Source organism: Oncorhynchus mykiss, chromosome 7 (assembly GCF_013265735.2).
Source record: "Oncorhynchus mykiss isolate Arlee chromosome 7, USDA_OmykA_1.1, whole genome shotgun sequence".
Classification (NCBI taxonomy): domain Eukaryota; kingdom Metazoa; phylum Chordata; class Actinopteri; order Salmoniformes; family Salmonidae; genus Oncorhynchus; species Oncorhynchus mykiss.
In genome coordinates, this window is record NC_048571.1 from 13,387,041 (window position 1) to 13,413,102 (window position 26,062).

At 45.6% G+C, this 26,062-nt stretch overlaps 1 protein-coding gene across 1 annotated transcript in view; it reads left to right on the top strand.

Annotated features, from left to right (window-relative positions):
* Positions 1–26,062, top strand: part of LOC110527334 (prostaglandin F2 receptor negative regulator) — a 49,542-nt gene that overhangs the window by 15,304 nt on the left and 8,176 nt on the right. The window contains exons 5-10 of the mRNA XM_036984406.1: positions 372–731; positions 12,147–12,466; positions 12,567–12,687; positions 18,728–18,947; positions 19,075–19,259; positions 20,088–20,195. Of these exons, the coding sequence (XP_036840301.1) occupies positions 372–731; positions 12,147–12,466; positions 12,567–12,687; positions 18,728–18,947; positions 19,075–19,259; positions 20,088–20,195 (1,314 nt within the window). The remainder of the gene's footprint in view (positions 1–371; positions 732–12,146; positions 12,467–12,566; positions 12,688–18,727; positions 18,948–19,074; positions 19,260–20,087; positions 20,196–26,062) is intronic.

Here is a 26,062-nt window from a genome sequence, read left to right on the forward strand (position 1 = left end):
TTAATTGTTACCCATTTATACTTGACATTTTGTGGATTCTAAAGCTTTTGAAATTGGCTTTTTAATAAATAGTAATCCTTGATCTTCTTCTTCTATATGTGGGTCTTTCAACTTCTCACTGTTGGTTCTTTTGATCTGGATGGTTTTAATCAAGTTTTACATGTTGAGTCCCTTCTACTCCGTCTTCTCTTGATGTGAGTACTTGTATCTCCATATCCAACTGTGCTGGAGTGTTCTATATTTTCACCATATTGCTTCTACTTATCCAACCGGTCCAGTTCTACAGGTGTCTAGCAGTTAGGACCTAGGGGTTGTTTCCTTGTTTATTGGTTCTAACGGCAGCCATTTTGTCTTCTCCCTGCGCCTTCCAGCTCGTTCCCTGTCTGTTGTGGCCAAGTCCAACACCACGCTCAACATGGACGACACCCTGACCCTCACCTGCCTTATCTCCGCGGGTAACTTGGCCTCCCTGGCCCTGGAGGTCACCTGGCTTGTGGACGGACGCACAGCGGTCAGCCTGGGCCGTGACGGGGTGGTCTCAAACGGGTCCCCCTCGGTGGGGCTGGAGCGGACGGGGCCAGGGGAGTTTAGGCTGGTGGTGAGGGGGGTAAGGGGGTCTGACAAGGGGATATACTCCTGTAGGGTCCGGGCCTGGGTCGGAGGAGGAGGACGATGGTACCAGGCTGCAGAGAAGACCTCCAACCCAGTACAAGTTCTAGTCACACAGATCAGTGAGTGAAAGTGCTGTTCAAATATCTACTGTATGTTTTTCAGGTCTTGAAATGCAGTCCAACCAAGATTACCATATCTAACATACTATTAATAGCATTGGCCTCTCACTAGGCTGACTTTGAACACACATGCTTCACCATGGCAGTGCATTAGTGATGCCTTGTCCTACACAGGGGCAAACAGGAACGAACACACACACACGCATCACACACACACACACACACGCATCACACAGGCACCCGCAGAGAGAGCCTATCCATTAGACAAGCCTTTTTTCTGACATACCTGCCCCCACAGTGAAAAATATTGATTATTCATGCCTGTTAAGGCCTAGCTAACTCCTTTCTCTAGTTCTACACCCTGTTTCGCTCCCTCTCTCTATTTAACCAGGCAAGTCAGTTAAGTACAAATTCTTATTTACAATGACAGCATTGTTGCTCTGGGACCTAAGCGGTGGTGTAGGGTGTATATGACCTGACAGGTTCAAGGTGGCCTGGAGTCACTCATGCCATCCTGTGTGTGTGGGTGGTCGTGTAGGAATTCATTAGTGACCACTTTAGCAAAACATTTTGCAATGGATAAGTTCATGTCATCCCTCTAAGTTTGGTATAGATTTTCATGACCTTTTTGGCCAGTGGTTCTCAACTGGTTTTTCCTCGGGACCCAAATTGAATCAGGTTGTCTCAGTCCCGACCCAATATTCTCATCGCGAAAAGAATTGACAAAATACAATCTGGATTTTTTAAAATGTTATATAGATAGTAAATGTAGCAATTATATGAAAAGGGAACAACATTCCAACCTCTTTCATTGTCATTAATTAAATCTTGCCCTATATTCTTGATGAAGAACGTTAATGATAGGTTTGGATTTCTGAACTTGAAATGTTGTTCATCATTTGTTGTAATATAGACCTGAGGAGTGTCATAGCTGAGGGGCTACACCAGAAGTTGGTGGTTAAGCTTGGAATGTACTGAGTGTAGGGAAAATGATCACGTGGCAGGCATTGATAAGGGAGAGAGCCATGGATTAGTGATGGAAAGGGGCCCAGGTCACGCTAAGTGTGAGAGAGAAGTTTATGGCCCGTATCACTTAGTTTCTTGCCTAGCAAGAAAGATACAATGTTTGCTCAGATGTGTAGGGGTAGGCTCAACATAGGAGAAAGGGTTCAATATCAGTACTTGTGTGAAGTATCTTTGTCTAATGCAGCTGTATTGGCCCTCTGGGAATAATAAACTTGGTTTGAGTTTTTACACTGAACATTAGAACCTAACAGTAATAAACTCACTGGTTTGAGACTTCCAAAATCAACCAAAATAGCATTTCTTATAGAGTTTTATATTAACACTCTGAAGAAACCTCCTGTGACACAAATTTGCGTCGCGATCCAGCAGTTGAGAATCGCTGCTTTAGGCTACGTGTTGTATTTCTGTGTGAGGAAATGCCATAAAGTCCTTTGGGTTAGCATGATTATAAGCAACCCCACTGCTCCTAGTGTATGAAACCATCTTAGAAATCAGATCTTGAATGCTCCACACAGCAGCTGTTTGTGCTGCAGTAGCTGTGGGGTTAAATCTGCTCTGGAACTAGGTCTGCCTGGTGCTGGTTCTCTAGAGTCCCAAACCTGACGCTCCTCTGACACACACACACACACACACACACACACACACCGCTGTGCAGTGAAAACGGTCATAGAGGAAAGGAATGCGTAGCCAGAGTGTAGGAGTTCCCCTCTAGTACCACAGAGCCCTACACCAACACAGACTCACCAACCGAATGTAGGTGTTGGTGGTTACTAGATGTCTGTTTTCTGTCTGCCATTGTGCATGTTGAGAGAAGTGCCCTGGGTTAAGCCTAGTGGGAGAGGGTCGTAGGCAAGGCCAGACATCAATGAAAGATGAACTGTGCCTACGTCTGGAAGACCGCACGCACACACACCCAGACATTCACACTCACACCCAAATCCCATGAAATTCAGACCTACGCTGAGGAAATGGTAGTATACGGTGCCTTCGGAAAGTATTCAGACCACTTGAGTTTTTCCACATTTTGTTACGCAACAGCTTTATTCTAAAATGGATTAAATAAAAAAAGCTTCTTAGCAATCTACACACAATACCCATGACAAAGCAAAAACATGGTTTTAGAAATGTTTGCACATTTATTATACATTAAAAATACCTTATGTAAATAAGTATTCAGACCCTTTGAGCAAAGTACAGAGAGATCCTTGTTGAAAACCTGCTCCAGAGCTCTCATTACCTCCAGACCTAGGTTGAAGGTTCATCTTCCATCTGGACAATGACCCTAAGCACACAGCCAAGACGACACAGGACAAACCAGGAGTGGCTTAGGGACAAATCTCAATGTCCTTGAGTGGCCCAGCCAGAGCCTTGACATAAACCTGATCGAACATCAATGGAGAGATGTGAAAATAGCTGTGCATCAACGCTTCCCATCCAATCTGACAGAGCTTGACAGGATCTTCCGAGAAGAATGGGAGAAACTCCCAAAATACACGTTTGCCAAACTTGTAGCATCATACCCAAAAATAATCGAGGCTGTAATCGCTGGCAAAGGTGCTTCAACAAAGTACAGAGTAAAGGGTCTGAATACTTATGTAAATGTGATATTTGTTTTTGCTCATTTATAAAAATATATCTAAATAGCAAAATACCCCATAATGCTTTGTCATTGTGTGGTATTGAGGGGGGGACTATTTAATCCATTTTAGAGTAATGCTGTAACCCAACAAAATGTGGAAAAAGCCAAGGGGTCTGAATACTTTCTGAATGCACTGTATGTAGTAACGTGCGCACACACTCTATCCAGGATACCACTATAAACCTCTGTCCAACAGTAGAGGTGTAGTATAAAGAGTTGGAAGTCACTGTGTCCTTCTAATCCCCTATGGAGCAGCAGAGGGGGCTACCCTGGTGAGTCTTTCCTTGACTGATTGGTACTATTGTTTGACTCTACATCTGCAGTCCATCACAACAATAGGTACTGTATGTCACAATGATGACGGAAGCATGACACACACCACAGGTGGCACCTTAGTTGTGGAGGACGGCTCATAGTAATGACTGGAACGGATTCAAAGGATTGGTAACATAAACATGGTTTCCAAGTGTTTATCATTCCATTTATTCAATTCCAGCCATTATTATGAGCCGTCCTCCCCTCAGCAGCCTCCTGTGGTTACACGCGTGCACACACACACTTAATGAACTTTACTTAAAGGTGAAATATGCAGAAATCCTGTTTGCTAATATTCAAATAGTTCGCCTAATTTCAGTTTGTGACAAAGCAAGCAGTCATTCTGTAGATAATCACACTGTACCACACCTTTTCAATAGCCCAAAATCTTGTTTTTAGTTGTTTGAGGCTGTTGCACAAAACCAAAATTAAAAGATGCCAAAACCTTCAATGAGGGTGACAGATCTATAACTCACATTTCTACATGAATTTGGTCGGGTCGCCCAAAAAGTGACATGTTACAACTTTAAGTTGCTGTTCTTCCTCCGTCCTACAAACCCCCCTGTGGTGTTAGTGCTGTGTCACCTCTCCCATACAATCACCCAGAGTCACCATGGAGTTCAATGGGTTCTCTCCAGTGGAGGCTCCAGAGAGGAGGGGGAGGACCATCCTCAGTGAGTTTCATAAAAATAAATCATTAAACATGAATGTTACACTTTTTAGATAAAACAATACAAAATATATATACCAAATCATTGATTTAAACATTGTTTTGCAATGAAGGTCTACAGTAGCCTCAGCAGCACTCTGTAGGGTAGCACCATGGTGTACGAATGATTCACACCCTAGATCAGCTAGATGCAGGCAAGAGTGTGGAAGGTGGTATTGCATGCGTCACTGCCTCTCACCTTGATTACAAAAAAATGACCTCGACCTGCGCACCTATGTTGACTTTCAGTCATAGGCTAGGTTGTGGCAAACTCATGGTGGGGATAGGGAAGATTAGAGTATCCTGTAGTAGCCTAAACCTATCAATGTTACATTGAGCTGGGTGAATCCAATATGCTGTAACAGAAAATGAGGCGCTTTGATCATTTAATAAATGATCATTCTCCCTCATCATAAACGGCACCGACCACCACTGGTTCTCTCTCCATGTCACCTTCATGTCTGAGTCAGGCTTCAGGATGCTCAGTGGCTGCTTTCAGCTGAGGGAGTGGAGGAAAAGGGATGATGGAGGGTGTTGACAGGGTGGAGACTGAGTGGAGGAATGCACTCTGGGTCATATCTGGTTCAACACAGACACACCAAACACACTAGTGAAACCAGAGACCCTCCGATGAAGGCCGGAGCTCCTTGGCAGTGGAGAGGGTCCTCTGAGAACATTCCTTGGAACATGCTTAGTCCCTTTTTTTTCTCTTTCTCTCTCCCTCTCCTATTTTCATGAAATATACAGCATTTCATTAGTTACGTCTGGTTTGTGTGGTAGGCTGTATGAACAGGTGAACTCTAGTACGTTAGTAAACGTCTCTCGTTCAGATGGTCAGGTAGTTCCTGTCTGTTGTAAGTGAATGTTATCTCTATGGTAACACACCAAAACACTTGAAAATGGAGCAGAACTCCACACTCAAATGTCACACACTGTGTCGCACTCTTATCTCCCAGGGAAACATGGTGGCTGAAGTATATTGTTCCCTTACTGTACGAGGTCAAAGTACAACACATTTTATGTTCTTACCTGAACTTCGTTCTGACGTAAGATTGATTTGACCTATTTCAAACACAGGCCAGGCTGTGTTTACCGTTGACACTCCAGACCTGTATTAACAGTGAGTCTCACACACACACACACACACACTTACATCCCCCCCCAGAGATATCTGGCAGTTAACACTGCGTCAGCTTGTCCATGCTGACACAACCCTAAGACAGGTCTGATCCAAATCAATTGAAACGCAAACTGGTTTTATCAGAGCTTTTAATCAACTGAAATGTCCTCCGAAGTGTCTGTCTGTTTAGCGAATGTGTGTGTGCTTGTAGTTTTTATTTTTATTGGTCACACTCTTTAAGGCAAGCAAGCACATAATCCTGCATATGGTTAGTTTGTAGATCAGTGGTTGTCAATCCCTATGCTGTGCTAGGCTATACCCAAACCATGTCTGTTTTTCAATACAACCTATCAAGTAAACAGAACTGTGGTTCTAGCTAGAGTGCATAGCATCCCAGTGTTTAGCCACAACCACAACCCAGCAGTAGGTCCATATAATTACATGCATATATGTATGAAGAACATTTCATGTATTCTACATCTCTATGGTCCATACCAACCAGTTGGGAACCACAGCCAGGCTAATGGAAACCTAGTGTTGTTCGGTTTCAAAATGTGCATTAGTCTTTTGTTTTTGTTGAGGGCCATTACCTTCTTCGTCAGAGCAGCGTAGTGTTCTTCAGTGCCTGATATCAGCTCTACTGGGTGGACTAGATTTCAGCTTTCTATTCCCTTAACAAATGGCCCTGGAACAGCTCTTGTCCTGTGCATAATGCCTCAGTTGAAGCGGTCTTTGGTAAGTAGGGGAGGGTGGGTGTGTGTCTGTGTACTTGTGTGGGCACATGAGTTTGTTCAAATGTATGTTTCGTTCCATTTGTAGGCCATTAGCAGGAAATGTGTTTGAGTCGTTCTGCAGTGTGTCTTCCTTTGGTCTATTAATGGAGCTACGGTGTGTGTGTGTGTGTGAGAGAAAGGGGGATGAAAGCGGAGGAATGGGCACATGGGTAATTGGCGGGGATTCTCTCCTCACAAAGGAAGGAGGATTTTCACAGATGATCTTGTGATGATCCTCACAGCAGTGTAGCAGATGGTGCATGATTCAGCCCCTGTGACGTCCAAATGACACAACGTGGAAAACCCACGACCACACACACACACACACACACACACACACACACACACTAATCGAGAGCAAGGAATATGTGTGTTCCCTGTTCATTGGAGCATAAAGGGACAATCTGTGGACTAGAGGTCTGACTGAGATACCAGCCCCATCACCTACTGAGACCCCACACACACTCCGCCACTGACACTTTAACATTGATACACTGTGTGTGTGGTGTGTCAAAGCCTTGGCCGTTTCACACTGATACACTGTGTTTGAGAAGCCTGACTGCCCCATTTGCGCGCGCACGCACACACACTAGGAATGGGGTTTAAAAATAATTTCACTATTCGAATAGTATCATGAATTTGTCAGATATCCAGATATTCGTAATACAAAAAGTATTATTTATTGCTTAAGTTTTTAACCTGAGCACTGCCGTGGGAAGGAGAGAGGCTGATGCTCTGTTGCTCTGCTGAGGGGCCAGTGAGATGGGGGCTACCGAGACGAGTACCCAAGGCAACGCAACTACAACCAAGACAGGCTAACGTGTAGAAGCAATTTATCATCCCATATATCAATACCTGTCTGGATTGCAGGAGCCTAGAAGCTAGCTAGCCAGCTATAGCTAGCTAGGCTAATTGAGGCCATATGCTGTGCTTTCTCCCCAACCCGTTCAGATAAAACAGCCTACCTGTTGGTTATTTTTGTTCTATCTTGCACTGCATTAGTGAACTCTCATTCCACTTGCTACACATTGAGCCTCTGATTGGCCAACATAAACAACAAGCTACACACGTAAAGGCTACCGGTTGGCTACCAGTCTTTTATGGGGTGCATGTCATGAATTACATTAAAGTTTGTTTTTATTAAATTCATAATTTGAAATGTCAAGGTATAAGAATGTCACATGGATATTTTACCTTGGAAAAATACTTTAAAAACACTCTCTGACAAAATTATTGCTCCCGATTATTTGAATACTAACGCCCGTTCGGATATTCAGATAACCATACACATCCCTAAAGCGCACACACACACACCACCCATCGGATATTCAGATAACCGTGCACATCCCTAAAGCGCACACACACCACCCATCGGATATTCAGATAACCATACACATCCCTAAAGCACACACACACACACCACCCATCGGATATTCAGATAACCGTGCACATCCCTAACGCACACACACACACCAGCCATTGGATATTCAGATAACCGTGCACATCCCTAACGCACACACACACACACCACCCATCGGATATTCAGATAACCATACACATCCCTAACGCGCACACACACACACACCACCCATCGGATATTCAGATAACCATACACATCCCTAACGCACACACACACACACACACCACCCATCGGATATTCAGATAACCGTGCACATCCCTAACGCACACACACACACACCACCCATCGGATATTCAGATAACCATACACATCCCTAAAGCGCACACACACCACCCATCGGATATTCAGATAACCGTGCACATCCCTAACGCGCGCACACACACACACCACCCATCGGATATTCAGATAACCGTGCACATCCCTAACGCACACACACACACACCACCCATCGGATATTCAGATAACCGTGCACATCCCTAACGCACACACACACACACCACCCATCGGATATTCAGATAACCGTGCACATCCCTAACGCACACACACACACACCACCCATCGGATATTCAGATAACCGTGCACATCCCTAACGCACACACACACACACCACCCATCGGATATTCAGATAACCGTGCACATCCCTAACGCACACACACACACACCACCCATCGGATATTCAGATAACCGTGCACATCCCTAACGCACACACACACACACCACCCATCGGATATTCAGATAACCGTGCACATCCCTAACGCACACACACACACACCACCCATCGGATATTCAGATAACCGTGCACATCCCTAACGCACACACACACACACCACCCATCGGATATTCAGATAACCGTGCACATCCCTAACGCACACACACACACACCACCCATCGGATATTCAGATAACCGTGCACATCCCTAACGCACACACACACACCACCCATCGGATATTCAGATAACCGTGCACATCCCTAACGCACACACACACACACCACCCATCGGATATTCAGATAACCGTGCACATCCCTAACGCACACACACACACACCACCCATCGGATATTCAGATAACCATACACATCCCTAACGCACACACACACACACCACCCATCGGATATTCAGATAACCGTGCACATCCCTAACGCACACACACACACCACCCATCGGATATTCAGATAACCGTGCACATCCCTAACGCACACACACACACCACCCATCGGATATTCAGATAACCGTGCACATCCCTAACGCACACACACACACACCACCCATCGGATATTCAGATAACCGTGCACATCCCTAACGCACACACACACACACCACCCATCGGATATTCAGATAACCGTGCACATCCCTAACGCACACACACAAACACCACCCATCGGATATTCAGATAACCGTGCACATCCCTAACGCACACACACACACACACCACCCATCGGATATTCAGATAACCGTGCACATCCCTAACGCACACACACACACACCACCCATCGGATATTCAGATAACCGTGCACATCCCTAACGACGCACACACACACACACCACCCATCGGATATTCAGATAACCGTACACATCCCTAACGCACACACACACACACCACCCATCGGATATTCAGATAACCGTGCACATCCCTAACGCACACACACACACACCACCCATCGGATATTCAGATAACCGTGCACATCCCTAACGCACACACACACACACCACCCATCGGATATTCAGATAACCGTGCACATCCCTAACGCACACACACACACACACCACCCATCGGATATTCAGATAACCGTGCACATCCCTAACGCACACACACACACCACCCATCGGATATTCAGATAACCGTGCACATCCCTAACGCACACACACACACACACCACCCATCGGATATTCAGATAACCGTGCACATCCCTAACGCACACACACACACACCACCCATCGGATATTCAGATAACCGTGCACATCCCTAACGCACACACACACACACCACCCATCGGATATTCAGATAACCGTGCACATCCCTAACGCACACACACACACACCACCCATCGGATATTCAGATAACCGTGCACATCCCTAACGCACACACACACACACCACCCATCGGATATTCAGATAACCGTGCACATCCCTAACGCACACACACACACACCACCCATCGGATATTCAGATAACCGTGCACATCCCTAACGCACACACACACACACCACCCATCGGATATTCAGATAACCATACACATCCCTAACGCACACACACACACACCACCCATCGGATATTCAGATAACCGTGCACATCCCTAACGCACACACACACACCACCCATCGGATATTCAGATAACCGTGCACATCCCTAACGCACACACACACACCACCCATCGGATATTCAGATAACCGTGCACATCCCTAACGCACACACACACACACACACACCACCCATCGGATATTCAGATAACCGTGCACATCCCTAACGCACACACACACACACACCACCCATCGGATATTCAGATAACCGTGCACATCCCTAACGCACACACACACCACCCATCGGATATTCAGATAACCGTGCACATCCCTAACGCACACACACAAACACCACCCATCGGATATTCAGATAACCGTGCACATCCCTAACGCACACACACACACACACCACCCATCGGATATTCAGATAACCGTGCACATCCCTAACGCACACACACACACACCACCCATCGGATATTCAGATAACCGTGCACATCCCTAACGACGCACACACACACACACCACCCATCGGATATTCAGATAACCGTACACATCCCTAACGCACACACACACACACCACCCATCGGATATTCAGATAACCGTGCACATCCCTAACGCACACACACACACACCACCCATCGGATATTCAGATAACCGTGCACATCCCTAACGCACACACACACACACCACCCATCGGATATTCAGATAACCGTGCACATCCCTAACGCACACACACACACACACCACCCATCGGATATTCAGATAACCGTGCACATCCCTAACGCACACACACACACACCACCCATCGGATATTCAGATAACCGTGCACATCCCTAACGCACACACACACACACACCACCCATCGGATATTCAGATAACCGTGCACATCCCTAACGCACACACACACACACCACCCATCGGATATTCAGATAACCGTGCACATCCCTAACGCACACACACACACACACCACCCATCGGATATTCAGATAACCGTGCACATCCCTAACGCACACACACACACACACACACCACCCATCGGATATTCAGATAACCGTGCACATCCCTAACGCACACACACACACACCACCCATCGGATATTCAGATAACCGTGCACATCCCTAACGCGCACACACACACACACCACCCATCGGATATTCAGATAACCGTGCACATCCCTAACGCGCACACACACACACACCACCCATCGGATATTCAGATAACCGTGCACATCCCTAACGCGCACACACACACACACCACCCATCGGATATTCAGATAACCGTGCACATCCCTAACGCACACACACACACACCAGCCATCGGATATTCAGATAACCGTGCACATCCCTAACGCACACACACACACCAGCCATTGGATATTCAGATAACCGTGCACATCCCTAACGCACACACACACACCAGCCATTGGATATTCAGATAACCGTGCACATCCCTAACGCACACACACACACCAGCCATTGGATATTCAGATAACCGTGCACATCCCTAACGCACACACACACACCAGCCATTGGATATTCAGATAACCGTGCACATCCCTAACGCACACACACACACCAGCCATTGGATATTCAGATAACCGTGCACATCCCTAACGCACACACACACACCAGCCATTGGATATTCAGATAACCGTGCACATCCCTAACGCACACACACACACACCACCCATTGGATATTCAGATAACCGTGCACATCCCTAACGCGCACACACACACACCAGCCATTGGATATTCAGATAACCGTGCACATCCCTAACGCACACACACACACCACCCATTGGATATTCAGATAACCGTGCACATCCCTAACGCACACACACACCACCCATTGGATATTCAGATAACCGTGCACATCCCTAACGCACGCACACACACACACACCACCCATTGGATATTCAGATAACCGTGCACATCCCTAACGCACACACACACCACCCATTGGATTCATGGCTACAGACAGGGAAGAGGCCTGCTCACCACTACCTTAGTGGATGTGAAGTGGCTTCCAGATTATTCATTTTTAACTGATCTGGTTCTGTATACAGCAGGAGTCAACATTACTGTGGATGTTATTTCACCATGTCCCTTTACTGACATTTAGAGTCTGTTTATTAATGTTTCTCGCTCTCTCCTCCCCCCATCTTTCTGTCCCTCCAGAGCCAAATTTTGCAGTGACCCTTACCCCCTCGTCGACCCCGCAGGTCACAGGTGACCCCACAGAGCTGGCGTGTCATGTGACCAACATCACTCACTTCCTTGCAGGGGGCCGACTGGGCGTGGCCTGGGAGTACACACCACTTCCTGGTCCACCCGGCGACCGCCTGACAACCACACAGACCACCCTCCCTATTGGTTCCCTGGATGCCCACGGCAACCTGAAGTCTGGGACGCTGTACCATGATAGGTTGGAGTCTGGTGCCATCGTTCTGACCCGAGTAGAACCGGATACATTCAAGCTCCGCTTCCTACGTACACAGGTAGGTGTGTGTGTGTACCTCAAGCACAATCATTTGTTAGACAGACAAGTTTGTATTAAAGCAAGAGCTGCTAACAAGGTGTGTGTGTGTGTACCGTCAGGACGTGGACATGGGGGCGTATGCGTGCAGTGTGACAGCGTGGACTCCCTCTAGGCAGGGTGGAATGGAGGAGGCAGCAGAGTTCCTCACCCCCCCTCTGACCGTCCGATGGGAACCCAAACGTAAGTAGTGATGACGCTCTCACATCATCTCGCTCTTCTCCTCCCTCCTTCCTTTTTTATTTCTCTTTTGATGAAACCACCTGAATATAGCAATGTTGCTATTTAATACATTTGTCATTCTGCTATGTTCATTTGTTTTCTATGTGATGTGTTTGAGGTAATAAGGGACGTGTGTTCTGGATGGGAGTCCAAGCTAGAGGATGTAAAACATTACCATGTAACATTGGCTTGTTTCATGTTGGCTGCTCAACAGACATGGCAGAGGAAGTAGAGGCGCCAATGTACAGTGGGGCAAAAAAGTATTTAGTCAGCCACCAATTGTGCAAGTTCTCCCACTTAAAAAGATGAGGCCTGTAATTTTCATAATAGGTACACTTCAACTATGACAGACAAAATGAGAGAAATCCAGAAAATCACATTGTAGGATTTTTAATGAATTTATTTGCAAATTATGGTGGAAAGTAAGTATTTGGTCAATTTTTATTTTATTTTTTTATTTAACCTTTATTTAACCAGATAGGCTAGTTGAGAACAAGTTCTCATTTACAACTGCGACCTGGCCAAGATAAAGCATAGCAGTGTGAACAGACAACACAGAGTTACACATGGAGTAAACAATTAACAAGTCAATAACACAGTAGAAAAAAAAGAGTCTATATACATTGTGTGCAAAAGGCATGAGGAGGTAGGCGAATAATTACAATTTAGCAGATTAACACTGGAGTGATAAATTATCAGATGGTCATGTACAGGTAGAGATACTGGTGTGCAAAAGAGCAGAAAAGTAAATAAATATAAACAGTATGGGGATAAGGTAGGTAAAAAGTGGGTGGGCTATTTACCGATGGACTATGTACAGCTGCAGCGATCGGTTAGCTGCTCAGATAGCAGATGTTTGAAGTTGGTGAGGGAGATAAAAGTCTCCAACTTCAGCGATTTTTGCAATTCGTTCCAGTCATAGGCAGCAGAGAACTGGAACGAAAGGCGGCCAAATTATTGTTGTGTTGGCTTTAGGGATGATCAGTGAGATACACCTGCTGGAGCGCGTGCTACGGGTGGGTGTTGCCATCGTGACCAGTGAACTGAGATAAGGCGGAGCTTTACCTGGCATGGACTTGTAGATAACTTGTAGATAAACTTTTGTTATCTCAATACTTTGTTATATACCCTTTGTTGGCAATGACAGAGGTCAAACGTTTTCTGTAAGTCTTCACAAGGTTTTCACACACTGTTGCTGGTATTTTGGCCCATTCCTCCATGCAGATCTCCTCTAGAGCAGTGATGTTTTGGGGCTGTTGCTGGGCAACGTGGACTTTCAACTCCCTCCAAATATTTTCTATGGGGTTGAGATCTGGAGACTGGATAGGCCACTCAAGGACCTTGAAATGCTTCTTACGAAGCACTCCTTCGTTGCCCGGGCGGTGTGTTTGGGATCATTGTCATGCTGAAAAACCCAGCCACGTTTCATCTTCAATGCCCTTGCTGATGGAAGGAGGTTTTCACTCAAAATCTCACAATACATGGCCCCATTCATTCTTTCCTTTACACGGATCAGTTGTCCTGGTCCCTTTGCAGAAAAACAGCCCCAAAGCATGATGTTTCCATCCCCATGCTTCACAGTAGGTATGGTGTTCTTTGGATGCAACTCAGCATTCTTTGTCCTCCAAACACGACGAGTTGAGTTTTTACCAAAAAGTTATATTTTGGTTTCATCTGACCATATGACATTATCACAATTTTCTTCTGGATCATCCAAATGCTCTCTAGTAAACTTCAGACGGGCCTGGACATGTACTGGCTTAAGCAGGGGGACACGTCTGGCACTGTAGGATTTGAGTCCCTGGCGGCGTAGTGTGTTACTGATGGTAGGCTTTGTTACTTTGGTCCCAGGTCTCTGCAGGTCATTCACTAGGTCCCCCCGTGTGGTTCTGGGATTTTTGCTCACCGTTCTTGTGATCATTTTGACCCCACGGGGTGAGAGCTTGCGTGGAGCCCCAGATCGAGGGAGATTATCAGTGGTCTTGTATGTCTTCCATTTCCTAATAATTGCTCCCACAGTTGATTTCTTCAAACCAAGCTGCTTACCTATTGCAGATTCAGTCTTCCCAGCCTGGTGCAGGTCTACAATTTTGTTTCTGGTGTCCTTTGACAGCTCTTTGGTCTTGGCCATAGTGAAGTTTGGAGTGTGACTGTTTGAGGTTGTGGACCGGTGTCTTTTATACTGATAACAAGTTCAAACAGGTGCCATTAATACAGGTAACGAGTGGAGGACAGAGGAGCCTCTTAAAGAAGTTGTTACAGGTCTGTAAGAGCCAGAAATCTTGCTTGTTTGTAGGTGACCAAATCCTTGTTTTCCACCATAATTTGCAAATAAATTCATTAAAAATGTGATTTCTGGAATTTTTTTTCTCATTTTGTCTGTCATAGTTGAAGTGTACCTATGATGAAAATTACTGGCCTCGTCTTATTAAGTGGGAGAACTTGCACAATTAGTGGCTGACTAAATACTTTTTTGCCCCACTGTATGTCTGACAACAGGAAAGCCTTGTACCATGGCATACCAGAAGCCTAGGACACACACACACACACACACACACACACACACACACACACACACAGACGGATGCATCAGTCTCTAACATACCAGAGATGGTGTCAGTCAGTTTGGCGTGTGAGTATTTGTATTTATTATGGAGCCCCATTAGTTCCTGCCATGGCAGCAGCTACTCTTCCTGGAGTCTGTCAAAATGAAGGCAGTTATACAATTTTAAAAACATTACAATACATTCACAGATTTCACAACACACAGTGTGCCCTCAGGCCCCTACTCCACCACTACCACAACTACATTACAAAATCCATGTGTGCGTGTGTATGCATGTGTCTGTGCCTACGTTTGTGTTGCTTCACAGTCCCCCCTGTTCCATAAGGGGAATTGTTTTCTGTTTTTTAAATCTAATTTTACTGCTTGCATGGGTTTGGTATTTTATTAGGATCCCCATTAACTGTTGCAAAAGCAGCAGCTACTCTTCCTGGGGTCCACACAAAACATGAAACATGACATAAAACAGGACAAGAATAGCTTAAGGACAGAACTATATACAATAGGGAGGGTGGTCTACTTGATGTGGAGTAGAGTTTCATGTAGTCATGGCTCTATGTAGAACTGTGCGCCTCCCGTTGTCTGTTCTGGACTTGGACTGTGAAGAGACTAGAGGTCGACCGATGAATCGGAATGGCCCATAAATTAGGGCCGATTTCAAGTTTTCATAACAATCGGAAATCTGTATTTTTGGGCGCCGATTTCCGATTATTAAAAAAAAAAAAAAAAAATATTTATACCTTTTTTATTTAACTAGGCAAGTTAGTTAAAGAACACATTCTTATTTTCAATGACTGCCTAGGAACTGTGGGTTAACTGCCTTGTTCAGGGGCAGAACGACAGATTTTCACCTTGTCAGCTCAGGGTTCCAATCTTGCAACCGTACAGTTAACTAGTCCAACGGTCTAACCATTGCACTCCACGAGTAGCCTGCCTTTTACGCGAATGCAGTAGAAGCCAAGGTAAATTGCTAGCTAGCATTAAACTTATCTTTATAAAAAACAATAAATCATAATCTCTAGTTATAACTACTAATCCAGGTTAGCAGGCAATATTAACCAGGTGAAATTGTCACTTCTCTTACGTTCATTGCACGCAGAGTCAGGGTATATGCAACAGTTTGGGCTGCCTGGCTCATTGCGAACTAATTTGCCAGAATTGTACGTAATTATGACATACATTGAAGGTTTTGCAATGTAACAAGAATATTTAGACTTAGGGATGCCATCCGTTAGATAAAATACAGAACGGTTCCGTATTTCACTGAAATAATAAACGTTTTGTTTTCGAAATTATAGTTTCCGGATTCTATCATATTAATGACCAAAGGCTCGTATTTCTGTGTGTTATTATGTTATAATTAAGTCTGATTTGATAGAGCAGTCTGACTGAGCAGCAGCAGGCCCATAATCATTCATTTTAACAGCACTTTCGTGTGTTTTGCCAGCAGCTCTTCACAAGCACAGCGCTGTTTATGACTTCAAGCCGATCAGCCTAATGGCTGGTGTAACCAATGTGAAATGGCTAGCTAGTTAGCTGGGTGTGCGCTAATACTGTTTCTGAATGGCTTTTGTGGAGCGATGGGTAACGATGCTTTGAGTGTGGCTGTTGTCGATGTGTTCCTGGTTCGAGCCCAGGTAGGGGCGAGGAGGGGCCGGAAGCTATACTGTTACACTGGCAATACTATAGTGCCTATAAGAACATCCAATAGTCAAAGGTATATGAAATACAAATGGTATAGAGAAATAGTCCTATAAATGCTATATTAACTACAACCTAAAACCTCTTACCTTGGAATATTGAAGTCTCATGTTATAACTTTCTTCTCCAACACTTTTGCATTATTTAAACCAAATTGAACATGTTTCATTATTTATTTGAGGCTAAATGTATTTTATTGATGTTTTATATTAAGTTAAAATAAGTGTTAATTCAGTATTGTTGTAATTGTCATTATTACAAATAAAAAAAATTGTCAGATTAATTGATATCGGCTTTTTTGGTCCTCCAATAATCGGTATCGGCGTTGAAAAATCATAATCGGTCGACCTCTAGAAGAGACCTCTGGTGGCATGTATTGCGTGGTATGCATGGGTGTCTGAGCTGTGTGCTAGTAGTTTAAACAGACAGCTCAGTGCATTCAGCTTGTCAACACTTCTTACAAAAACAAGTAGTGATGAAGTCAATCTCTTCCACTTTCAGCCAGGAGAGATTGACATGCATATTATTAATGTTAGCTCTCTGTGTACATCCAAAGGCCAGCTGTGCTGCCCTGTTCTGAGCCAATTGCAGAAGTCCCTTTTTGTGGCACCTGACCAGAAGACTGAACAGTAGTCTAGGTGCGACAAAACCAGGGCATGTGGGCCCTGCCCTGTTGATAGTGTTGTTAAGAAGGCAGAGCAGAGCTTTATTATGGACAGACTTCTCCCCATTTTAGCTACTGTTGTAAACTGTTTTGACCATGACAGTTTACAATCCAGGGTTATTCCAAGCAGTTTAGTCACCAACTTTCTCAATTTCCACATTATTTCTTACAAGATTTAGTTGAGGTTTTAGTGAATGATTTTGTCCCAAATGCATTGCTTTTAGTTTTAGAAATATTTAGGACTAACTTATTCCTTGCCACCCACTCAAACTAACTGCAGCTTTTTGTTAATCGTTGCAGTCATTTTCAGTCGCTGTAGTATCTGCTGACGTGTATAGTGTTGAGTCATTTAGTCAAAGCAGGTGGCATGACTTGAGTAAAGTAAGGGACCTAGACAGCTGCCCTGAGTGACAGCTAGGAGTCCTAGTTTCCTCTGTTGATTTGAGTCTAAATAGTTCTCAACAGTTGCCTTTCGGCATTCACACACACACAAACTGAACTCTGTGAACCCTGTAAGGCTGGTTAGATGATGGTGATCTAGTGTAATAGCTACTGAATAGCGATGTGATGAGGATATACAGTAGGGAGTTTTTGTCTCTCCCTCTAGTTCGGTCTTCCTCTGTTTCCTCCCACCAACTCTGGGATTCCCCTTTTCTCTCTGTTCATCTCTCTCTCTCTCTCTCCCTCTTCGTCTCACTCTCTCTGTCCATCTCTCTGCAGAGCTCAGTCAGTGTCTTTGTCCATTCATGAAGTCCGGACTTTCCTACTGATGGTCTGTCCACTCAGTCCCTGTGGTTACTACAGACAGCTGGTTGTTAGGTTACAAGTGTCTGTCTGTAGTCCTGGTTACTCCCTACCACTCTACTAGCTTCAGGCTCTATCTTGATTGATTGCACTGCTTCCATTGCCATTACCTCGGTACCCGGCCCACACTATCGCACAAATCCCAGTTGCTCTCATGGTCCTTGATTTAGGTTGCGCTCCAGGCAGCTTTCTAAGTCCTAAGGATGAACATTTTGGTGATTGACTGACTCACTGATTATTAATTGATTGATTGATCTGTCTCCCTCCAGGTCCGTCTCTAACCGCCGTGGCACAGCGTGTGCGTGAGGCGGTGGCGGGCGGAGCCACTTTTGAGATGAGCTGTACCATATCCCATGTGCACTTGCAGGACCCGGGCTACTCTGTGCTGGTGCAGACTCAGGACAGTGTGGACTCTGCCACTAGAACTGTCCTCTCTCTCAGTCCTGACTCTGTACTACAACATGGAGGGGCTACCGACCCTAACCGCAGGTACACACACACACACACACACACACACACACACACAGTACTGAGCAGTATGTCTCATAAGATGAATGAAGTTGTTGTGGTATTACTAGTGAGCTATGTTGAAAGTAAACTGGGTTCTGGCTCCCAGGGACAGCCTGGTTCTGACTAAGACGGGTCCGGCTGAGTTCCGCTTCCGTCTGGCCGGAGTGCAGCAGGGTGACAGGGGCTTCTACTGGTGTGATATCACCGCCTGGACCAAACAACCAGGCCAGGCCTGGACCAAAGCTGTCAGCGCCAAGTCCAACAAGGTCCAGATCAACTTCCAGGAAACTGGTACGAGGATAGAACACACACCCTGACCACCACTGAGTTACATGTGTCCTACTGAGTCTATACCCACTAGACTTTTACTGAAGCTCACACATGAACCCTAAATATGCTCTCGCACATGAACCCTAAATATGCTCTCGCACATGAACCCTAAATATACTCTCACATTCCCTGCATCGGCCTAGTTGGCTGTGTTTGATGTTCGTTAGAGAGATGTAACTAGTTACTGAAACCTCTACTACTGTCTCTGGGGAGGTAGACCCTTTGAGCTCTCTCTCACTGTGGAAAGACGCACGCTCTCTCTCTTACATTTGAGTAATTTAGCAGACGCTCTAATACAGTGCGTCTTAGAGGAGCAAATATAGCGAAGTGCCTTGCTCAAGGGCACATCAGCAGATGTTTCACCTAGTCGGCTCGGGGATTCGAACCAGCAACCATTCGGTTACAGGTCCAACGCTCCTAACCGCTAGGCTACCTGCAGCCCTTCTTCCTCTCTGTGGGGTGGAAGCTTCAAAACGGCACCCCATAACCAACCTCTCCTGGACAAATCAGTTAGAAGCCGCAATGATCCGTATCACTGGCTCTCTTTATCGTGTGTGTGTGTTGAACATGTGTTAGAGGAGACACCATACTGAGTCCCTCTGTAGGTGCTTATATACACACACACACACACACACACACACACACACACACACTCTGACTGGGTCAGTGAGCTGAGAGGAGCTGTTTGGATGAACACCTTTGAAAGACCTGGCGAAGGACCAGTGTTAGGGGTGTTAACACAGTGAATGTAACCCCTGACCTCTAACCTCTGTGTGTTCCTTCCTGTAGGCCCCTCGTTCGCTGTGGCCATCCGCTCTGACACCACCACTTTGTATCCCTGGGAGACCGCCAAGATGGTGTGTGCCCTCAGCATCTCTGGAGCATCCCCCAAGTCAGGTAGGGGACGACACACACACTCTCATCAGGTTATAGCTGTATCCATAAGACACAACCTTCCAGTGTTGAGAGTTAATTAGTTTCTTATCAGCTGTCCTGTTCACATCTCTCCATCCTCTCCTCCCTTCCTCCTGTCCTCATCCTGCCTCTCTTATCACCGTTCTTTCTGCACTCAATCTCTCCCGTTCTCCCAGCTCAGGGAGGAGTGCAGTGTGATCTCTTATTGGAAGTCATTCTGTCTCATTCTCTCTTATCAACTCTCTCTATCACTTTGTCTTCCTCTCCCTCCCTCAGCCATTAGATTACATAACTCTGTGTCTCTGTCTGTCGGTCTCTGTCTCCTTTCTCCTCCTCCTCTGTCTCTTTCATATTGTTATCTTTCTATATTCTTCAGTCCAGTCGAACACGAGACCGGTCAGAGATCAGAACAGAGAGTTCTGCTCATAGCAGCTGTGTGTGTTTGTCTGAATGTGATTGTGTGATTATGCAAGTGGGGGGTGTCATTTTTCAGAACCCCAGCTGTCGGTGTGTGTGTGTGTATTCACATGCATACACACATACGCCTTCCTGTTATTCACGTGCATATCAGAGAACGTAATGGAATGTCATGGTAATCTTATGGTCAGTTGCAGCTTCTTTTCCTGATGGTGGAACATAGCAGTTAGTTACCTACAGGGAGAAAGCTAGAAGGCTGCAGGGGAATGGTATTACTGAACTACACTGTTAGTTACCTACAGGGAGACAGCTGGAAGGCTGCAGGGGAATGGTATTACTGAACTACACTGTTAGTCTGTTAGTTACCTACAGGGAGACAGCTGGAAGGCTGCAGGGGAATGGTATTACTGAACTACACTGTTAGTTAGTTACCTACAGGGAGACAGCTAGAAGGCTGCAGGGGAATGGTATTACTGAACTACACTGTTAGTTAGTTACCTACAGGGAGACAGCTGGAAGGCTGCAGGGGAATGGTATTACTGAACTACACTGTTAGTTACCTACAGGGAGACAGCTGGAAGGCTGCAGGGGAATGGTATTACTGAACTACACTGTTAGTCTGTTAGTTAGTTACCTACAGGGAGACAGCTGGAAGGCTGCAGGGGAATGGTATTACTGAACTACACTGTTAGTCTGTTAGTTAGTTACCTACAGGGAGACAGCTGGAAGGCTGCAGGGGAATGGTATTACTGAACTACACTGTTAGTTAGTTACCTACAGGGAGACAGCTGGAAGGCTGCAGGGGAATGGTATTACTGAACTACACTGTTAGTTAGTTACCTACAGGGAGACAGCTGGAAGGCTGCAGGGGAATGGTATTACTGAACTACACTGTTAGTCTGTTAGTTACCTACAGGGAGACAGCTGGAAGGCTGCAGGGGAATGGTATTACTGAACTACACTTAGTTAGTTACCTACAGGGAGACAGCTGGAAGGCTGCAGGGGAATGGTATTACTGAACTACACTTAGTTAGTTACCTACAGGGAGACAGCTGGAAGGCTGCAGGGGAATGGTATTACTGAACTACACTGTTAGTCTGTTAATTAGCTCATGGCTTTTTTTTGGTTAGAATGGCATTTTGTCTTCTCAATCGACGGCAGAATTTTCTCCGACAGTGGTGAGAGCTTTCAGGTGTAGCCTAGGCTTTTGTTCCATCCCAGCACTGACATACCCAATTCAACCAATCAGCTGATTATCAAGACCTCTGATTTAGTTGAATCAGGTGTTAATTAATTAGAGCTAGGCTGGAGTAAAAGCCTTCAGACCCTGACCTGTAGCTTTAAGAATTCCATGAGTCAGACTTACCTTCGTATTAACTTGGTCATGATGCCTCACAGTAGGTATTGTGACGCACTATTCAAGCCAAATTCTTCCAACTAATCCTACTAATACTGAAACCGATACATCTCGTTTCCTTCAGGTGTGGCGGTGGTTTGTTTAGTTTAGTCATGTGCCGACTGATATGGTTTTGCCCAACCATGCCATCTGCGGTGTCCTAAACTCACGTGGGTAGGTGTGTGTTCTGTTTAGTCATGCACCGGATGGTGTTACCCAACCTTTGTCTTAGCGCGCGGACACACACACACACACACACACACACACACACTATTTATTCTTCCTTCTCTTACAGAGGGGCATATTTAATCCCCATATTAATGCTGTTGATGTCGGATATGTGAGGTGCTGTAAAACTGTCAACAATACCACATGAAACCAAATGGCAGAGAGACTTGGGGAGCAGATGTCTAGGAGAGAAACTGGATAGTAGCTGGTGTGACTGATGGTTTGGTGTAAATGTTGAGTAATCCACAGTGATAGCATGTATTCCCAAATAAAATTCCCAAATGTCGTCGGGGGTATAATAAAAACGTGATTCACATTTTAAAACAAATATATACACTACCGTTCAGAAGTTTGGTGTCACTTAGAAATGTCCTTATTTTTGAAAGAAAAGCAAAAAAAATGTGTCCATTAAAATAACATTAAATTGATCAGAATAGTACAAATAAAGAGAAACCCTTAAACGATATATATATATATATTTACTTACTACCTGTCAAAAAGTTTCAGAACCTCTACTTGTTCAAGGATTTTTCTTTATTTTTACTATTTTCTACATTGTAGAATAATAGTGAAGACATCATAACTATGAAATAATACATATGGAATCATGTAGTAATCAAAATATATTTTATATTTGAGATTCTTCAAAGTAGCCACCCTTTGCCTTGATGACCGCTTTGCACACTCTTGGCATTGTCTGAACCAATTTCACCTGGAAGGCTTTTCCAACAGTCTTGAAGGAGTTCCCACATATGCTGAGCACTTGTTGGCTGCTTTTCCTTCACTCTGCGGTCTGACTCATCCCAAACCATCTAAATTAGGTGGAAGTCTGGGGATTGTGGAGGTCAGGTCATCTGATGCAGCACTCCATCACTCTCCTTCTTGGTAAAATACACAGCCTGGAGGTGTGTTGGGTCATTGTCCTGTTGAAAAACAAATGATATTCTCACTAAGCCCAAACCAGGTGAGATAGCGTATTGCTGCAGAATGCTGTGGTAGCCGTGCTGGTTAAGTGTGCCTTTAATTCTAAATAACTCAGACTTTGTCACCAGCAAAGCACTCCCACACCATAACACCTCCTTCTCCATGCTTTATGGTGGGAAATACACATGCAGAGATCATCCGTTCACCCACACTGCGTCTCACAAAGACACGGCGGTTGGAGCCAAAAATCTCCAATTTGGACTCCAGACCAAATGACAAATTTCCACCGGTCTAATGTCCATTGCTCGTGTTTCTTGGCCCAAGCAAGGCTCTTACTATTATTGGTGTCCTTTAGTAGTGGTTTCTTTGCAGCAATTCGACCATAAAGGCCTGATTCACAGTCTCCTCTGAACAGTTGATGCTGAGATGTGTCCGTTACTTGAACTCTGTGATATATTTATTTGGGCTGCAATTTCTGAGGCTAGTAACTCTAATGAACTTATCCTCTGCAGTAGAGGTAACTCTGGGTCTTCCTTTCTTGTGGCAGTCCTCATGAGAGCCAGTTTCATCACAGGGCATGATGGTTTTTGCGACTGCACTTGAAGGAACTTTCAAAGTTCTTAATGTTTTGCATTGACTGACCTTCATGTTTTAAAGTAATGATGGACTGTCATTTCTTTGCTTATTTGGTGTACAAATGAACTCAAGCTTACGGACAATGTCAAATGTGATATAGCGAAGCACCTGAGTGAGTTGGGTGCTCAATTACGCAGGTACTTTCCTGAAACGGATGACACAAACTGAATTCGTTATCCCTTTCGTGCCCTGCCTCTCGTCCAGAAACGAGCGTTTCTGTGAAAATGTCATTTAATCATAAGCCACTGCCAGATTTCTGGATTGGGCTGCGCTCAGAGTATCCTGCCTTGGCAAATCGCGCTGTTAAGACACTGATGCCCTTTGCAACGAAGTACCTATGTGAGAGTGGATTCTCGGCCCTCACTAGCATGAAAACTAAATACAGGCACAGACTGTGAAATTATTTAAGACTGAGACTCTCTCCAATATAACCCAACATTGCAGAGTTATGTGCATCCTTTCAAGCACACCCTTCTCATTAACCTGTGGTGAGTTATTCACAATTTTCGATGACTTAAGGTTTTATATGTAAGATGGTTAAATAAAGAGAAAATTGGTTGATTATTATTTGTGCCCTGGTCCTATAAGAGCTCTTTGTCACTTCCCATGAGCCGGGTTGTGACGACAACTCACTCTCATTCTTATGTTTAATAAATGTATCGTATAGTGTGTGTGTGTGTGTGTGTGGCAGGCTTCCAATGATGGCAAAAAACAGTGTGCTGACCCTGGTGCTAGAGGGGGTACGGCTGACCCTGGTGCTAGAGGGGGTACGGCTGACCCTGGTGCTAGAGGGGGTACGGCTGACCCTGGTGCTAGAGGGGGTACGGCTGACCCTGGTGCTAGAGGGGGTACGGCTGACCCTGGTGCTAGAGGGGGTACGGCTGACCCTGGTGCTAGAGGGGGTACGGCTGACCCTGGTGCTAGAGGGGGTACGGCTGACCCTGGTGCTAGAGGGGGTACGGCTGACCCTGGTGCTAGAGGGGGTACGGCTGACCCTGGTGCTAGAGGGGGTACGGCTGACCCTGGTGCTAGAGGGGGTACGGCTGACCCTGGTGCTAGAGGGGGTACGGCTGACCCTGGTGCTAGAGGGGGTACGGCTGACCCTGGGGCTAGAGGGGGTACGCAGCTGGAGGTTGAATGTTTGAAGGGGTGCGGGACTATAAAAAGGTTGGGAACCACTGCTCTATAGAAAGGAGAGGGACTGGATAGTACCTGACAAGACTTATGGTTTGGTGTAAGTGTTGAGTAATCGAAAGTGATACTCTATATACAACACTTACAGTGCAGGAACAAGCCTGAGCAGGAGAATCACATTCCTATGCAGCACTGAAATGGACCTACCCACAAGAGACCACAAGATGACACAAACAGCCACCTTTCCTTGTTTCCTTTCCTAGCTGATATAACTGGACAGATAGACCAATATTTTTTTTTTTTTAAATCCATCATGTCCTTTCAGATTAGTGGACATCAAGGAAATACATGTATATTAGACCATTAGGACGCAGCCGGTGTGGTGATTGTGTGAGACCGACAGACTGCACGTCTGTTGGTGGGAATGTTGCACTTGTGAACTGATGCTGTTGAGAAAGCTAGCTAGCTGTTGGCCTGGCATGTTGATGTCTCCCGTTAGTTTTGATCAGCAGGCGTCAGATGTTCACAGCAAAGGTATAGTGTGTGTGAGTGGTTGGGACACGAGGATGTTGTCATCAAAGAGCAGAGTTATGTGTTTGTTTGTTTGGCAGCAGTTGGAGCTGACAAGCAACAGCTGTTTTTCTCAGATGCTGTCGTGTCTCTGTACCCTGTCTCTGTACCCTGTCTCTGTACCCAGAGTACGGAGTCTGTTTCCTTAGGGGAGACACTGAAGACTTTGTCCCTGCTTGTGCCAGTTGCTGCCATGAGAGGACATAACATAAGAAGGACAACAGGAGGTTAAATTAAGATCAAGAGACAGATGGGGGCCTCCCGGGTGGCACAGTGGTTAAGGGCGCTGTACTGCAGCGCCAGCTGTGCCATCAGAGTCCCTGGGTTCGCGCCCAGGCTCTGTTGTAACCGGCCGCGACCGGGAGGTCCGTGGGGCGACGCACAATTGGCCTAGCGTCGTCCGGGTTAGGGCTTGGTCGGTAGGGGTGTCCTTGTCTCATCGCGCACCAGCGACTCCTGTGGCGGGCCGGGCGCAGTGCACGCTAACCAAGGTTTCCAGGTGCACAGTGTTTCCTCCGACACATTGGTGCGGCTGGCTTCCGGG